This window comes from Felis catus, chromosome B4 (genome assembly GCF_018350175.1).
Source record: "Felis catus isolate Fca126 chromosome B4, F.catus_Fca126_mat1.0, whole genome shotgun sequence".
In the NCBI taxonomy this organism is placed as follows: Eukaryota; Metazoa; Chordata; class Mammalia; order Carnivora; family Felidae; genus Felis; species Felis catus.
The window spans coordinates 95,007,726-95,026,604 of record NC_058374.1 but is presented as its reverse complement, the minus strand read 5'-3'; the positions used below and the strand labels follow the sequence as shown (position 1 = coordinate 95,026,604).

Sequence of the window (18,879 nt, the reverse complement as noted above, 5' to 3'; positions counted from 1 at the left end):
GTATTTATTATATATTATTTTCAAAGACCAAAATTTTGTTCCATCAAAATTATAATGTTATTTAAATTAAATTTATATTTTATTTTTATTAAACATTTTTCCAAATAACTTTTGAGTTGGGAGTTTCTTTGTAAGATTAGTGAGATTACACTAATTACAACTAAATTGTAATTCTTCACTGAACTGCCTGCTCATGCTTGCCTTGTGTGTTAGCCAGGGTTCTCTAGAAAATTTATTTGGAAAATTAGTATTTTTAAATATATTTTTTTCTAAATAATAGGGAAGCTTTAACATCATTTATTGAAGACGTCCCTTCATGAGTTACTTGAAATGCCAAAATTTGCAAAGCAAATCTCCTTTTAACATTCTTTTCTGGTAACAGCTTTACTGAAATATAACTCACATACCAGTCAATTCACCCATCTAAAATGTATAACTCAAAAAAACTTAAAAGAATAAAATGTATAATTCAGTGGTTTTTAGTAGAGTCACAGAAGTGTGCAATCACTGCCACAAAAGTTTTAGAATGCTTTCATCACCCCAAGAAGACACCCTGTACACATCTGAACATATTTTTATGTGCTTATTGGCCATCTGTATACTTCTTTAGAAAAATATCTACTCACACCTCTTGCCTATCTTTCAATTGGGTTATCTGCCTCCCTCTTTTTAAAAAAAATTTTTAAACGTTTATTTATGTTTGAGAGACAGAGAGAGATACAGCAAGAGTGGGGGAGGAGGAGAGAGAGGGAGACACAGAATCCAAAGCAGGCTCCAGGCTCTGAGCTGTCAGCACAGAGCCTGACATGGGGCTCAAACCCACGAACTGCGAGATCATGACCTGAGCTGAAGTTGGATGCTTAACCAACTGAACCATCCAGGCACCCCTAGTTATCTGCCTTTTTAATTGTTATTGTTGAGTTACAGAAGTTCTTTATACATTCTGGATATTCAATCTTTATCAGATATGTGATGGGCAAATATTTTCTCTCATTCTGTGGTTGTCTTTTAACCTTTTTGATGTTGTCCTCTGAAACTCAAGTGTTTAATTGTGTTTGAGTCCAATTATCAATTTTTCCTTTGGTTGCTTGTGTTATTCATGTCATATTTAAAAAAATGCTAAATTCAAAGTCATAAAGATTTACACTTACATTTTCCTCTAAGAGCTTTACAGTTTTAGCTCTTACATTTAGGTTTCTGATCCATTTTAAGTTAGTTTTTATAAATGGTGTGAGGTAGGAGTCCAACTTCATTCTTTTGCACGCATACAGTTGTTCCAGTGCCATTGGTTGAAAAGACTGTTCTTTCCTTGTTGAATGCTCTTGACACAATTTCCGAAAATCAATTACTCTTAAATGTACTCATTTACTTCTGGACTTTCAATTCTACTCCATAGATTGGTATGTCTATCCTTATGCCAATACCATATGTCTTGATTATTGTAGATTTCTAGTAAGTTTTAAAATTGGAAAGTATGAGTCTTCCACCATTAGTCTCTCTCTTTTTTTTTTAAGATCATTTTGGCTACCCTGAATCCCTTAAATTTCCATATGAACTTTAGGATCAGTTGGTCAATTTCTGCAAACAAAAATCCAGTTGAATTTTTGATAGGGATTATAATCAATCTGTAGATGAATTTGGGAAGTGTTGCCATCTTTACAATATTAAGTCTTCCAATCCACAAACAAAAGATATCTTTCCATTTATTTAGGTCTTCTTTAATTTCTCTTGATAGTGTTTTATAGCTTTCAAGGTACAAGTCTTTTGCTCTTTTGTTAGAAATACTCTTTTGTGAAATACATTCCTAAGTAATTTATCATTTTAATAATATTGTAAATAGAATTGTGTTCTTAATTTCATTTTTAGATTGTTCATTGTTAGTGTATAAAAATACAATTGATTTTTGTATATTGATCTTGTATTCTGTAACCTTGCTGAATTTATTATGTCTGACAGATGGGTTTTTTGTTTGCTTTGTTTTTGGTGGATTCTTTAGGAGTTTCTTTATACAAGATCACATGATTTGTAAATAGTTTTATATCTTCTTTTCCAATCTGGCTGTCTTTTTACATTTTTTCCTTACCTAACCGTCCTAGATAGAACTTCCAACATCAAACAGGGGTGGCAAGAGCAGACATCCTTGTCTTATTTCTGATCTTAGGGGGAAAGCTTTCAGTCTTTCACCATTTATTAGCTATTCATAGTAGCCCTTTATCAAGTTGAGGAAGTTCTCGGCTATTCCTAGTTTTTTTTTTTTTAATCATGAGAGTATTTTGTTAAATGTTTTTTCTGCGTATACTGTAATAATCATGTGATTTCCATCCTTTAGTCTATTAATATGATGTATTAATTACATTAGTTGATTTTAGCATGTTGAACCAACCTTCATTCCTGGAATAAATCCCACTTGATCATGGTATATAAATCACAAACTCTTTCAAACAATAGAAGAGGGAACACTTCCCAACTAATTCTATTACCATGATACCAAAGTCAGACAAAGACATCACAAGAAAACTACAGACCAATATACCTGATAAATACAGATGCAAAAATCCTCAACTAAATGCTAGTAAACCAAATAAATCTAGGAACATATAAAAAAAGGATTAAATACCATGACCAAGTTAGGAGAAAGGCGAATGAGTACTAATGTGTACGGGATTCCTTATGGGAGTGATGAAAATATTCTAAAAAAAGATAGTGATAATGATTGCACAGTTTTGTGAATATACTAAAAACTGTACCTGTTGAAAGGGAAATATCATTTTATGTGAATTACATGCCATTAAAAAAAAGAAAGAAAGCTGCTTTCCATCTATTTTCTCTTTTTCCCCTTTCCTACTGCCTAAAAGACAGACATGATCAAGCTAGTAAAAGCATCCTAAGAGATTGTAGAGCAACAAGACAGTAGGAACCTGGGTCTTTGGATGACCTTCCACATCCAAAGTCTGGCACAGCCCCTTGGATTAAATACAGGCTCAGACATTTACAACAGAAAAAAAGAAAGAAAAGAAAAGAAAAGAAAAGAAAAGAAAAGAAAAGAAAAGAAAAGAAAAGAAAAGAAAAGAAAAGAAAAGAAAAGAAAAGAAAAGAAAAGAAACGAAACTAGTACTTACTTTGTTTAGGTCACTGTGATTAGGTTCCTGTTAAAGCATCCCATCCAATATCCTAATTCTATTAGGTTGTTTCTACATTGCACTACTACACACAATTCTGCAATGAAATACCCCATATATACATTTCCTTGGATATGTGTTAGAGTTCTTTAGAGTAAATACCCTGAAGTGAAGTTGTCGGGTTTTCAGATATGCACAGCTTCAGTTACACTTAATATGTTTGATTATTTCCCTAAGTGGTTGAACCAATTTCCTAGCAATGGGTAAAACTTACCATTTTCTTCAATCCTCACCAACATTTGGTCATATGAAGCATATTAAGTTTTTCCAAAATGATGGGTGTGAAATGGTGTCCTGTTATTGTTGTCATCTGAATTTCCCTGAGATTAGTGGAATTGAGCATCTTTTCACATTTATTGATCTTTGAGTTTCTTTTATGGATTGCTTGTACATATCTTTTGCTCATTTTCCCATTATATCATACACCATTGTCTTAATGATTTGTAGACATTTTCATTTTTGTTTATTACTGTTTTGCCATTATCTTGCACTAATATTCAGCTTTACTTCCACTTAGTTTACAATAATTTTAGTCATATAGAAATTGTTATTTTAATGTGCTCAAATGTGTCACTCTTTTCCTCTTATTTGTTTAGTCTCATTTAAGAAAATATTTAAGCCTCTGTCATAAAGATATTTTCCCAAGCTTCCTCCTGAAAGTTTTATAGTTTTCTTTTCATATTTAGTTTTTCTTCCATTTGGAACTGGATTTTATGAGTGTGAAGTATGTGTCAGATTGTCTTTTTCATGTACAGCTAATTGACTCATTCTTTCCCTGAAGAATTTTCCACATCTTCTATGTTTTTCAGTAAAATTTAATAATTGCTAATTTAATTTCTCTAAGGATACACTCTTTACCATTTCACTTTTAAAATTTGTCAAGGTTTATTTTATGACCCTGAATATAACGTTTTTGTAAATATTACATGAGCACTTAAAATAGTGTACACCTTGCTACAACTTAATATACTATTCTATATGTCAGTTGTCAGTCGTTAAACATGTTATTTAAATCTATCATATATGTGTCAATATTACTTTTGTCTGATTGTTTATTAGTCACAGAGGTGTGTTAAAATCTCTCACTCTCATGATAGACTTGTGTATTTCTCCATTGAGGTGTTTTATTTTTTTAATGTATTTTGAGGCTGTATTTTTAGATATATCCCAATATAGAATTGCTATATTACATTGAATTTTTTTATAATTACAAAGTGTCCCTCCTTTTTATCTAGTAACAAATTTTTGCCTCAAAGTCTACTATATTTCATATAATACAGATACTCCAGCTTTTCTTTTCCTGTTTTGGTTGATGTTTGCATGTATATTTTCCCATCTTTTAACTTTCAACCTTTCTGTGTCCTTATATTCTATGTGTGACTCTTGAAAACAGCATATATTTGGGTTTGTTTGTTTTTTTCCAGTCTACAATCTCTGTCTTTTAAATGGAAGTTAATCCACTTACATTTAATATAATTACTTATAAATTGGCATTTAAATCTATCTTATTATTTTTTTGTTGGTGTTCTACTTGTCTACATTTCTTTTTCTCTTTCTCCTTGCCTTCTTTTGGACTGTTTGCTTTATATTATTTCATCTTCCCCACCTATTTATACATTCTTTTACTTTACAAATTCTTGAACTTCAACATAGAACTACTAAGTCAGAAACGGGGGTGGAGTTTATGATTCAGTGGGCCTAAGATGAGACTTGAGAATGTGAATTTCTAGCAAATTCACAGTGCTCAGCATGGAGCCCGATGCAAGGCTTGAGATCATGACCTGAGCCAAAATCAAGAGTCAGATGTTCAACCAACTGAGCCACCCAAGCACCCCAAAATACTGAATCATGATTACTCACCTACTCAAAAACTTTCCTTGGCTTCTGTGTTAGATTTCTGTTGTTGTAACACAAACTTAATGGCTTAAACAACACAAATTTATTATCTTAAAATTCTAGTGGTCAGAATTCTCAAATGGGTCCCACCAAACTGGGCCTGTATTCTCTTCTAGATTCTCTAAGGGATAATCTATTTTCTTGCCTTTCCCCGCTTCCTTGGAAAAGAAGGCTGCCTACATTCCTTGGCTCCACTTCTGTACTCAAAGTTAGCAATGCCTGGTTGAGTCTTTCTCATATTGCATCACTCTGACTGCCTCTTTCACATTAAAGGAGGCTTGTGATTACCCTAGGCCCACCAGAATAATCTCCATATATTAATGTCAACTGATAAACTACCTTAATTCCATCTGGAGCTTTAATTCCCCCTTGCCAGGTAACATAAGATACTCACAGATTCTGGGGATTAAGATGTGGACATCTTGGGGGCACCTGGGTGGCTCAGTTGGTTTAGCATTTGACTTCGGCTCAGGTCATGATCTCATGGGTTCATGAGTTTGAGACCCAGGTTGGGCTCTGTGCTGACAGCTCAGAGCCTGGAACCTGCTTCATATCTGTGTCTCCCTCTCTCTCTGCTCCTTCCTCATTCACCCTCTGTCTCCCTCAAAGATAAATAAACATTAAAAAAAATATATTAAAAAAAAAAAGATGTGGACATCTTGGTGGGGGGAGGGGAGCATTATTCTTCCTATCATGGTTTCCCAATGTCACCAAACCCAATTCCACATTATTGATCCCAGTTTACTCTCCCACCTTAGCCCTAAGACTCTCTTCTTTGTAACTGTGTTCCAACCACATGATCTATCTGATGATTCCCCAACATAGCCTGCACTCACACAGCTTTGCTTCTGGCATTTTCTCTTCCTTGATGTTCTCTTCATTCCTCCCTACTTTTTCTCCCAAGATGAAAATCCTATTCATTCTCAAATTTTCATAGCAAATGTTTCGTTTCCCATGAAGCTTTTCTCCTAATCTTTCCTCTCTAGTGTTTGTACTTTCCTGTAGAACTTACATTACATTTCCTTTGATAGTTATTTGTGTTATTTCCTCTGCCGGAGAATGAACTCATTGAGAGCAGAAACGTATGGATTCATCCTCACTTGTATGTCTGTTAGACACATCTAAGACTAAACCCTTGTTTTCCATTCACACTCCTCCCAAACTACTCTTCTCTAGTTTTCCCATCTAGTAAAATCACCTCCCTTCACCCAGTTGGGCTTACCACAAACTGCTGAGTCATCTTTGACCAGTCCATCAGTGAACTTCACCAATGCTCACCCCTGATCTAAGTCACCATCATCATTTGCCTGCCCTACTAGACTCCTTGTTTTCAATCCTGCCCCTGCATCTCTCACCTTGCACAAGTGAGCATGTGCATATGCATGTACACACACAAATACACACAAATTCTATTCTCAATCCAGCATCCAGAAGGATCATCTACATTTTTTAGAAGTTTAAGTCTGATTATATCTCAGTCCTGCTTAATGTCAGACAGCTTACCATCATACACAGAACAGAATCCAAAGGTCTTACAGTGTTCTGTAAGGTCTAACCTCACCTCCCACTGTTTCATGTCTTGCTCACTGTAGTCTGGCCTTATTGTCATCCTTACTGTTCCTCACATTAGCCTGGCAGCCACTTGCCCCGGGGCCTCTGCACTTACTGTGCCCTCAGCCTGTGAAACACTGTTTCTCAAGACAGCTATATGATTGACTCTTTTCTGTCCTCTATGCCTCTATTCATCCCCTCATGCTCTTTGGTCTCTGTACAAATGTCACTTAACCACTGTGTGTAAAAGGGCAGCCCTTCATTTCTTCCACCAGTCTGTACCCTTATGCTGCCTGAATTTTCTGTACACCTTTACCATTACATGACATTACATTATAAGTCTATTTCTTGTCTGTCAGCATCTACCAAAACATAAACTTCAGACTTTATTTTGATCTCTATTCTAGTCTCAGAACCTGGAAGCATGCATTGCACAGAGGAGGCATTTAACAAATATTTGTTAAATGAATAAACTTATCTTTGTATGTCCTTGTTTCTTTTTTTTTTTTTTTTTAGTTTATTTATTTATTTTTGAGAGAGAGAGGTGAGTGTGTGTGTGTGCAAGCATTGGAGCAGGGCAGTAAGAGAGGACAAAGAGAATCCCAAGCACAGAGCCTGATATGGGGCTCAAACTCTCGAATCATAAGATTACAACGTGAGGTGAAACCAAGAGTTGGACGCTTAACCAACTGAGCCACTCAGGCGCCCCTGTATGTCCTTATTTCCTGCCCAGTCCTTTGATCATAAGATGCTAAGACGTACTCCTGTTTCTTGCTCCATCCTTTGATCACAGAGGCTAAGCAAGTATTGGAGGAATTGGATTTTACGTACTTGCCAAGTTATTTAATATAATCACCAGAGGAAAAAACCACAGCAAGCCATCCTTATCATAGAGAAATAAAGATTGTAGAGAAATCGTCACAATCCAGTTTAGCCTTTGATTACTTAGTTTTGATGTGATGGACCTCCCTAGAGCACAAAGTGTATCATACTGAACATTTATTTCTAGGATGCAGTTCAGAAATCAACCCCAGGAGACCACACTGTCTACACAGGATGTGTGACTGGGGGGCAGGGGACAGGGCTTTGGGACATACCAGTGTGGTTGTGAAGGACACCAAGGGAACCGTAAGCTGCGAGGAACACAGTTAGGGACATTCAGTTTCAGAGGATACACTCAAAAGTCTAAAGTTTTTCTTCTCTTCAGTGAATTTCTCTCACTTCCACAGTACTATTCTTAGGAATAGACTTTTTCCCTTTGTGTCTAGGTTTTTCAGACCAGAGAACAACAACAACAACAACAACAAAAAACCTCAAGACAAAAATAAAATGCATAGCTTCTAATCACTCACTCTCTCTTATTGCACAAACAAGAGATAGTTTTAAAAATTCATCTTTTCTCTGCCACCCGATGTATATATTGATGTGAGAGCAAATGTCTGGAACTGCATTAAGTTCATTTAAGCTAAACCAATTTTAAATGACCATTTCGACACTAATGTTAAATGATCTTCTTCTTTTCCTTCAGAATTTCCTTGAGTCCGTCCTTTCATGCCAGTTCCCTATATTCAGTAGGATCAGTAACATCTTTTAACCTAAAAACACAAGTATTAATCACAATGGATCCTTTTGGTTCTTATTTTACTTTTCTTGCACAACAGATGAGTATGTTTTCTAACCAGTAATTTTTGACTCTGTCTACACATTAGAGTCACTTGCAGAACTTTTTAAAAAACACCAACTCTCAGGACTCTCCCAAGACCAAGTCCAAATCTAAGGGTGGGACCCAAGCATAAGAATTTCTTTGTAAAGTTTCCCTAGTGATTTTTTTTTTTTTTGAGAGAGAGAGAGAGAGAGAGAGAGAGAGAGAGAGAGAGAGAGAGCGCGCGCCCATGAGCAGGGCTGGGGCAGAGGGAGAGAGAGAGAATCTTAAGCAGGTTACATGCCCAGCGCAGAACCCAGTATGGGGCTTGATCTCGAGACTGTGAGATCATGACCTGAGCTTAAATCAAGAGTCCAATGCTTAAGGGACTGAGCTACCCTGGAGCCCCTCCCCCAGTGATTTTAATGTGCAGCCAAGGTTAAGAACCAAAGCTCTTAGCACACACAACTGCTAGCCCTTCAGAAACAATGCAGTGATGGGAATAGCACCCAGAGGGAGCATATCCCACATTTAAATTTCACTATGGTTAAATCACAGAGCAGGTCATTGCCCTATGTGTAACTAGTAGACTTGAATACTATATTATATGACCGGATAGAGTGATTACCCTTGACAATACGGATATGATTCAAACCATAAATAAGCTGAAGAACACTTAAAGATATCTTAGACAGGACTAGTCAAAGGTCACATGTGTTCATACTATCTTCTTTGGTACTCTATGGCTAAAGAAGTTATACATGTGCAATATTCTTTCCCTTTCCCTGCCTTTTACTATAATTAATGCAGCAAACTCAAGGGAGGGGTGGGGGAAAGTACTTGTTCTTTTTCTTTCTAAGAAGTGATTTCCTAAAAATGGTTTCTTGTGGGGAGTGGGTCCTGAAGAAGAGAAGGTTGAAGGTGATTAGGATCCTTGGCACTGAAGGGAATCCAGACATTCTACAGAGGGAATGGGTGGGGAACCCAGGCCTTCCATAATCAGGTGATGCAAGGCAAAGAAAAGACCTAGGCACCCAAGAGGCGTCAGGAATGAGCAAAGGGGCCTGCCTACTTCTAAGGGCACTGTGGACACATTCTGCTTAGGTACCGGGTTCTGGCACAATATCAGTTATGTTGAATTTTTCCATCACTAATCACTTACAAGAATTGTACTTTAATTGTCCAAAAGTAGAAAGGTGACTGCAAAAGAACAAACTTATGTTCTATAAATGCCATAATGTAATCATAATTTGGATAAAGATGTATACTGGTCTGGCTAAGGAAGCCTTGACTAAATTCACTGGGCTGTTGCTCATCATTTGTGTGTGTGTGTGTGTGTGTGTGTGTGTGTGTGTGTGTGTGTGTGTGTGACATAAATATCTTTCTCCAGTTCTGTCATTTCTTGAATACTTTATAAAACGTCATTTTGTTCAGACACTTCTTCAAAACAATTGTTGCTGGAATCTGAACTGGCACTGGAAGAAAATAGATTATTTGCAACAAAGAGAGAGAGAGATAAAATTGTAGTATTACATAAAGCATTATGACTGCTTCCAACTGATTTAAAAATCTATGTCCTAATGATCCCAATTTACTTTTTCTGCCAGGTCCTTCAAAATTGCCTGGAAATTACAAGCAGGCTTTCTGCAGTAAATTCTAACTTCTCAATGTCTTGAACAGATATTAGCCATTTATTGGTATATGTGTATATAATTTATTATTAGTGCCTGAACCACTATCTTAAACTAATTAGCAGTGTTTCACCAATTACAGCAATGCCTCCTAAATGGTGAACTACCATATAATTTCTAAATCACTATTACTGCTTGGCACCTTCTTTTATATTAATGGTTTAATCCTGAAGAAAAAAAAAAAAGTGATGTTTCTAAAACCCTAAGGTTTCTTTTGAAGTTTCTGAGCTTTAAGCAGATTAACTTATATTTGTTTTCCAGAGTGTGCTTCTTCAGGACACTGATTATACCTTATCTAAATCTGTACTTTTATATTTATTTATATTCACTTCTTATATATTATCTTCATTTTTAAGGTAAATGAATACACGTTTGTCAGCAGGAGCATCTTTTTTAAAGAGAAGTCATTTTGTAAAGGAATTCCTTTTTTTTAAATTTCCCCAATTCAAGAATTTACTGTTTGTTTAAGGAAACAAGACCCTGAGTTTTATTGCAGAGAAATGGTACATTTGTTTTAAGTACTCTTAAAATGCTAATATAATTGTTTTTCCCTTTCGGATTAATATATCTTGTCACATTTAACAGAAAGTTTTCCTGTGTACACAAGACTCATTCCCTTTTGTTTTTCTGCTGGATTTTCGAGCAGAGCCCTCACCAAGAGGGAAAATGACAGTAACGTTAAAGAAGAAACACACTTTCACTCGATAGTTAAGCGACAAGCATGGTCAAAAGAGACCAAGAGAAGATAAGAAAGAAAATCCTTCTTGCAGAACCAGGCGCACTACAAAGCTCAATTAGTTCACAGACTGAGGACACTGCTTTTTATAAGTTTTTTCTCTCCACTGGGAACAGTTTTCTGAGTCTCCCTCTCTCGGCTATCCATCCCTCGAGTCCTAACCAGGTTTTTTCTTTATTGCTTGAGAGAAAGTTGCCAGGGAAGGAATATTCGGTACATATCACGAAGGGTTTTCTATTTTCAGTAAGTTTTACCGTTCTCCAGATGGCTCCCGATCGTCCCTAGACACACAGAGTCACTAGGCTTCCTCCCGACCCTTTTGAGAATCTGTTTCGTGAAAACCAGGAGCTCTCTGTAAACCCCGGAAACAGACTTGTTCGGAATTTCGCATGTGATTTCCACGTCGTCTGTTGACCCTCATCTTTGCAGCCCAAGTTAAAAACGTCTGCTTAGAGTTAAAGGGCAAGGAACCCTCTAACATCTTCCAAGGGGCCCAAAGATCTCGAGCTCCCAAAGCCAGTGCTTGACGCGGCCCGTGGGAGCTCAGACCTTGACCGAGCGCCCGAGTAGGTGGATCCCTGCTACCCACTGGCTTTAACAGGAGGAAAAGTAACTTTCCGCTCCTTGCACGTCTCCAAAGTCCGACCTGTAGGCGCCGGACTGAGCTGGGCCAAGGTCTCAAAATCTGAGACGAGACAAGAGAGATGTGTAAAGAAAGCCTCAGGGCATTACCGGTCGCCGCGCACGAACCCCGGGCCCCGGGACTCCCGGCTGTGCTCACTGCGGGTCCAACGCCCCGTCGCCTCCTAGGGACGCGAGCAAAAAGACACTCCGAGCCCGCCCCGCGCGGCGTCTGACACCGAGGCTCCCCCAAGCTTCAAGACCTCCGCAGGAGCCAGGCATCCCTCGCGGGGCGTCCTTACCTTGGGGTTGGTCAGGAGCTGGTGCTCGTCGCTGTGCAGCAGCGCCCTGGAGTTGGACTCGGAGTTGTTCACGTAGACCTGGACGCAGGGGTACTGCGAGGTGCCCCTGCAGTCGGCGCCACAGGTGAAGGTGCACTCAAAGACCTCGCCGATCTGCTGCACCGACAGCACCGTGCAGTTGGCCGCCGTGGCTTGCAGATCCTGCAGCGCGGGACTGAGCCAGCAGAAGCCGAAGATAAAGAGCGACACGACGCCAGAGATGATGAGAAACAAGCCGAGCCGGATGCTCTTGTCCTCGGCTTCCGTGTACTCGTAAGCCACCCGGAGCTTCGCCATCGCCCCCCACTCCCGGCGGCTGGCGCGCTCCCCCCGCCCCCTCCCGCCCCCGGCGCCCAGCCCGACTGCCTCGGGCGGGAGGAGCCGCCGCCGCCGCCGCCGCCGCGCGACAGCAGGGGAGTGGGCGGCGAGGGGGAGCGCGCGAGAACAAAGGGGCCGAGGCCGGCGACGCCCCCGGCGGCGGCAGCGCCCCCCGCCCCACCCCCCCCAGCCCCGCCGCCAGCCGGGCCCCGGAGGCTCGCGGTGCGACCGCTGCTTCAGAGCCTCCTGCACCCTCGGGCGCGAGGAGCGCACGGGCGGCTCCTGCCTCCAGCGCCCCCTGCCAGCCTCCGCCCCCGCGCTCTCCCCGCCTCCCCCACCCCGCCTCCTCTCGCCCGGTGTCTCCCCGTCTCCATCGCCTGCTGGCCGCCGCCCCGCCGGCTCTCCGGGCAGCTGCTCCGAGGGCAGGCGCGGCTGGGCTGGGCCGAGCCCCGGGGCTCCCCCGAGCGGGAGGCGGCTCCACCCGGCCCCACCCGCCGCCGACCGGGGCCTTCCCGCCCCGCCCGCCGCGGGGGCGTCTCCCGTGGGCGAGGGGCGGGCGAGCACCGCGGTGGGGGGCGGCGGCGGGCGCTTGAGATCCTCTTTAAATCCCCCTTGGAGGGACGTCTGAGATGAAAGCTGAGGATCGATCGAGCTTCACCCGAGTGAAAGTTAAAAACAGAAACGGAAAACAGGGAGCGAGGGCGTAGTGCGAGTGGAGCGGCGGGAATCTTGAACTCCGAACGGGGATTGGTCAGCCAGCAGGGAGAGCGAGCCAGCGACCAGGAGGCCGGCGCTCCGGGGAAACGCGCAGCCCCGCCAGGCTGGTGGGGAGGAGGTCCCCGGGCGAGGGGCGTGCGCTGGGTGCGCCCCGGGGAGACCGGGCCACACGTTCCCGGGCCGGGGCGGGCGCGCGGACCCGCAGTCGGCGGGGCGGGGGACGCCCTCCCCTTCCACGCCCAGCGAGCGCTGAAACTGTCCGGCGGAAGAGTCCTAGCTCTCCCAACCGCCTCGGCGCGGGCCCGCGCACCCCCCGCCCCGGCCCCCAGCACGCCCCGAGGGCGCCAGGATAGGAGTGGAACGGGCAAATTCAGGGGTTTGCTGTGGAGGCGTCGCGCGTGGGACAGCAGCCTGCGACTGACGAGACCAAGGAAACTCGCTGCCGGGGTCCTGGCTGGACCTAGCGGAAACTTAGGTCTCCGGCAGCCAGGTGAACCCCAACTCGATTTGCCCCGAGGCTGGGGCTGAGTAGGGACCGAAGGAAACAGCCTTGCAGCCCTGGATGGAGACACCACTTTCCCCATCAGGACGGTCCCCTCGCTCCCGGACTCCCGAGAACAGAATCCTTTCTGTTGTTTCCTTCCTTAGGAACCTTGCCACCCTTGGCCCACCCCGGAATTTGTAGAGGAACTAACTACCCAGGAGCGGTGTATGAGGCGACAGCGGCGTGCAGACCCGCTTTGGGACAGGTACCGTTTCTAGAGCTGCATTCTGCTGTCTTCATTCTTGCAGTTGCTCCTTCTACCCCCTCCTCTTCTGTGCATACTTTCGGGTTCTATTCTTTTCATGACCTTTTTTTTTTTTTAAAGATTATCTTTTTCCAAGCCACGCTTCTATCATATCAAACTTGAGAACTATCTCGACCTACATTTTGAAGAATCAAAATGTTCACTTCTTTGCAAAGCATGTAAACATATCTTTCTCTTGATTTGCAAGTCCCAAATGGGTATACTCTTAATTAAATTCAGTTATGTTTCTGATGAATGTGGAAACACCAAATCATGGAATTCTTGACTTCTCTTTCTTGGATTTCAAATGTTAGCTACTTAACTGGTATTAAGTATCTTTCAACTGCAGTTCTGATATGTTACTTTGAAGTACTCATTCCTTTATGTGGCAGGTAACAGTATTTCCAAGCAAGGAGAAAAACAAGCTTAAATTACAGGAAGACCCTGAGTGTTTTTCTGAAAAAATTAAGACGATACAGGGTTTGGAAGATTTCCAAATCAGGAAGACACCTTGTACTTAATACCTTTCAAGTTTTGAGAGAATAGATTTCCTTCTTTCTTACCTAAGAAGTATGTGATTTTCTGCCCTTTCTGTTGGCATGAGGACAATTGTTGGTGATTACATTATCCGAAAGGGAAAATGAGTTTAATCATTGAAGCAACTTAACCTGAGATCACAGATCTTTGGCCTCAATCTTTTTCCTACTGCAGGTTATAAACATCTTCCTTTTCAAGAACGCTCAAGCCAGTCTAAGATCTGAGGCACCGGTGAGGAGATAACAACAGCCAATTATCCTACCTTGGTATGCTGAGCAACTTAACCTTGAAGCAGAATTAACTCTTATCAGTGGTCTTATTAGTGGCCTTAAAACACAGGGATGGGGATGCCCAAAGATAATTTAGTAAGTATGATTAATTTTTCAATGATTTCAGAGCTCAAAGAGTTTTGTAAGTGAACCCTCTGCCCCAAAACTGAAGTAAGATGGTTTTCATGTATCAGAAAATTCTGCCTTAATTTAACGTAAATTCTTAAGGGCTTTTAAACCCATTTTCCTCCCAAGTTCTGCATTAAGTCACTTTCCTTCCTTATAATTAAAATGTTTGCAGAAACTGTTGCCATCTAGCCTTCTGTTCTTTAAACATTTACTTTTCTCCCTTATTTCCTATTTTTAAGTCAGCTTTGCTGTTCTTCTGAACCCTTTCATTATCTTCATGTCTTTCTTACTGAAAGTCAAACATATCAAAAGACTTCCCACATTAAATAAATTTCTGTTTTATCCTTAATGGAACACTGTGTTTGTTATTAGTTTCATTGACTTGGAGCTGCCGCATCTCATTTCTAACATTCAGTAAGGCAGGCCCTCAGTTTCAGAAAATGAGTCACCATCGACTCTCTAAGTTAGAGTAGTGGTAACAACCCTTGGGAAAAAGATGCTAAGCTCTGAAGTGACTTGGCATCTTGTTTCTGTGGAGGGCAGAGGCAGCACAGATTTTAATAAAAGCTAGTTCTTTGCCTGGTTCGCCACCAGTTAAAAGACTACAAATGTGACACACAGAACCAGACCAACTTATTTTCTGTACATCATTGTCTGCAGCAGTGTTTTCAGGAGAATCATGGTCAAGCCTTGATGTTCTTTTCAAAAGAAAAATAAAACCTATTTAAGCAAGAACATTAAAACCATTGTTATTCATAATTTGTTCTCTTCAGTATTCACAGAAGTCCTGTGACTAATGTTAAAGCTGCAATATACAATTCCACATGTATACATACCTTTATTAAAAGATTTCAAAAAGAATTATCATAAGGAGAGCTTTGGTATCCTAGAGTAGAGAGGAATTTAGAGCATGTTGGGAAAATGTTTATACACTGTTTTAAAAATTGGCACATTGTGAAGTTTTTCAACAACAAACTGCTACTATACATTTCTTAAATAACTAAAGTACATAGAACAGAAAATTAATATTGTATCATCACCTTTTTTCATTAAAATTCACCTTTTGGATAGGTTTTAGATGTTTGCAACTAGAATAATTAGGTAAGTAATAAACAAATGAAAGCATGAATGATCCAACAAAGAACACTATATAGAAAATTTTATCTTTTCATTCCGTTTATGCAATTGACAATTTTGTTGTAGAAAACTGTTTCTGCTTTATTTAGTCTTGACTTAAATGACTTACAGTTGAACTAAGTAAGTCATTTTCAGCTTGCCGATATCAAGAAACTAACTTTCTTGCCATGCTTCATGGTGAATGTCAAATATTAGTCTCAGAATTTTGAATTCAAAATTTCCTGGGAAGCCACTATTTTTCTAATTATTGTTTTTTCCTGTCCATAAATTTTACTTATTATATTGAACATATAATTTTTGAGAACACTATTTACTATTTTCTATATTTATAATCATATTAAAACAGGAAGGGATCTTAAGTATCACCTAATTCAACATTAAGCAGGAAAGGATGCTCCCAAAGACTGTATTTTGTTTGAAGTAGCAGAGAATGATTATTAAAGTATTTTTTAAGTCCAGATTTGTTTGCATATAGCCTTTATGTTTGCCATTTAGAAAGGGAAGCAAAAAGCACAATCACTTCATATTAGTACATTCGTAACACAGAAGTGTAGCTAGATTTCCTAAATTCTTATCATCTGTTATCTTTCATGTTAATGGGAGTGAACTTCTATGGGAGATAATATATACACATATGTAGTAAAAAGCAAAGAAGCTTTGGAACTAGAAAGCAAGAAGCTAAGCGGTTTTGGTCCCAACATTTAATAGTAAATAATTTGACATAAATAATTCATGTCCTTAGATTGTTTCCTCCTCCTCTTGTGAAAGGGTTGGACTAGAAGATTCTTGATTTTGATTTTTATTCCAAATTGACTTTGTTCTTGCCTTGTTCTTCAGAAACTTGGCTATTGCTATCTAACAGTACATAGTCAAGTCAAAAGGTCTTTTAATAATTCCAAAACATGGAGAGCATCTCCTAGCACAGTGGCTAACAGAGACAGCATTTGTCTTTGGAAAAATGGGCCTACATCTACTGAGTACCTAATATAAACAAATGCCCTAATTTAATCTTCCCATGAGATGAAGAGGGAACGAGGGATCCAGTAAAGCTACACATATACTGACAGTGCCAGATTACAAGGCCCATTTTCTGCTATACTCTGAAACATCTAAGAAATTTCTGTATTTAGTAAAAAATGTAGGTAATACCAATGGATTTAAAATGTGCATACTTACATTTGAGTAGAGTTAGGCTTGATCAAATCCCTCCTGTGAAACCTATGAAGGGAGACGTGGGTAGCGGATGAAGGATCTAGTGATTTAACCAGCTCCTCCAATTTAATCTCGCTCTGAATCACTTGCGTTGAAAATAGCTCTTTTTTAGATGCATAGCAAATATAAGTAGTACGGCTTTATGTGGAAGAGGAAGATTAAGTGTAATATTTAGGTTTCAGATAAGCTTGTTAGTAATTGAAGCTAGATTCAAAGTAGAAGTAAAACACAAGGAACAACTGGATGTTAATAAAACACTAGTTCTAGGGTAGAAGAGCCTGCCCTCCTCTTACTGCAGGAAATCATCTAATATTTCCAATAGCTTTCTTGCCTTTGCTTGGACATTTCCAGTGATGAAACATTCATGAACTCCTAATGCTGCCCATTTGATCTTTGGACCTTTAAAAATATATATGAAGTAGCACTTTCTTGCAAATTGAAATCTGCCTTGCCATAATATCCATGTAAAGGTTTTTTATTTGCCCTCGGGTGTTATGTAAGTAAGATAAAGATAATCTGCTTTATTTTTTTTTTAATTTTTTTTTAACGTTTATTTTATTTTTGAGACAGAGAGAGAGAGAGCATGAACAGGGGAGGGTCAGAGAAAGAGGGAGACACAGAATCTGAAACAGGCTCCAGGCTCTGAGCAGTCAGCACAGATCCTGACGCGGGACTCGAACTCACGGACCGCGAGATCATGACCTGAGCCAAAGTCGGACACTTAACCGACTGAGCCACCCAGGCGCCCCAAAGATAATCTGCTTTATGAAAAATTTCATTCAGAGGCACCTGGCTGGCTCAGTTGGTAGAGCATGCTACTTCCGATCTCAGGATCAGGATCCTGAGTTCAGGCCCCACTATTTGGCATAGAGTTTACTTTAAAACCAAAACAAAAAAACCCAAATGATCTCACTTCAGATGTGGGAAGACAACTATCCTCTTTCCTTCTAGGCCTTTTCTTCTTTGCTAATCTTCAGTTTCTTCGGTATTTCCTTTGGTTAATGGTTTAGAAGACTAGGACTGTGTCCTTACCCTCAAATGCTAAAGAAAGGAAAAAAAAAATTCAAAGTTGGAAAGGGTACCTAGTTTTAACATTCTCTAAAACAAAAGTCTACATCTTTCTTTTCCATGCTATCCAACCTACAAACACTTCTAGGATGATAGATTTTGTTGTTCGTTAATTAACAACATCATTGCAAATGCAGAGAGAAGCTGGGAAAATGATTTTGGTTCATCTTAATTAGACAGAATCTGGATTCCCAATAGTGATGTGCAAGTCAACTAATATTCAAATGTTAAATCATTTAGAGTAAAATGAAAAATATTATATAAATTATACAATATATATATATATAAAATTATATACAATTATATAAATTTTATATAATTTTTCCATTCCTTTTTCCATTTAAAAAGGAAATCTGGAAATAACTTTTTTAAAGAGAGAGAGTGCATGAAAGCTGGGGAGGGGCAAAGGGAGAGAGGGAATGTTAAGCAGTCTCCATACTAAACACAGAGCCCAGTGGGGGTGCTTGATCTCACCACCTAGAGATCATGACCTGACCTGAAATCAAGAGTGGGATGCTCAACAGACTAAGCCACCCAGGCACCCCAGGAAATAACACTTTTTTGAGCAGAAGAGTGACATGTGATCTGCATTTTAAAAACAGGTATATTTTGGGGCACCTGGGTGTCTCAGTTGGTTAAGCAATGGACTCAATTTAGGCTCAGATCATGATCTCATTGGTTCATGGGATCCAGCCCCATCATCGGGCTCTGCACGGACAGCTCCCGCTCTGCTTGGGATTCTCTCTCCCTCTCTGCCCCTCCCCTGCTTTCTCAAAATAAATAAATTAGTAAATAAAAACAGGCATATTCTCATTCGACTGGTTTTATATTTAAAGAATATTAACCATTTGAAGACAATAATTTACTTAAAACATTTAAAATAAAACATCAAAACATGTCTGACTCTCTTAAGAGGGAAATATTTAATAGCTCACATTTTCTTCTAAAATAGCCCAGTTTTGGGGTACCTGGCTGGCTCAGTCTGTATAGCATGTGACTCTTGACCTTGGGGTTGTGAGTTTGAGCCCCACACTCGGTGTAGAGATT

The 18,879-nt window shown here is 40.1% G+C and overlaps 2 protein-coding genes across 2 annotated transcripts in view; one reads left to right on the top strand and one right to left on the bottom strand.

Moving 5' to 3' along the window:
- The window catches only part of KCNMB4 (potassium calcium-activated channel subfamily M regulatory beta subunit 4), a 63,359-nt gene extending 51,307 nt beyond the window's left edge, over window positions 1–12,052 (bottom strand). Inside the window, exon 1 of the mRNA XM_006933893.4 lies at window positions 11,619–12,052. Within this exon, the coding sequence (XP_006933955.2) occupies window positions 11,619–11,954 (336 nt within the window). The 5' untranslated portion in view covers window positions 11,955–12,052. The remainder of the gene's footprint in view (window positions 1–11,618) is intronic.
- Window positions 12,053–12,604: 552 nt separating this feature from the next.
- Window positions 12,605–14,764, top strand: LOC123386867 (translation initiation factor IF-2-like). The gene is made up of 4 exons (XM_045062673.1): window positions 12,605–12,610; window positions 12,645–13,182; window positions 13,341–13,441; window positions 14,192–14,764. Exons 1-4 carry the CDS (start codon window positions 12,605–12,607, stop codon window positions 14,258–14,260), a joined length of 714 nt encoding a protein of 237 aa, XP_044918608.1. The 3' UTR covers window positions 14,261–14,764.
- The last annotated feature ends 4,115 nt before the right edge of the window (window positions 14,765–18,879 follow it).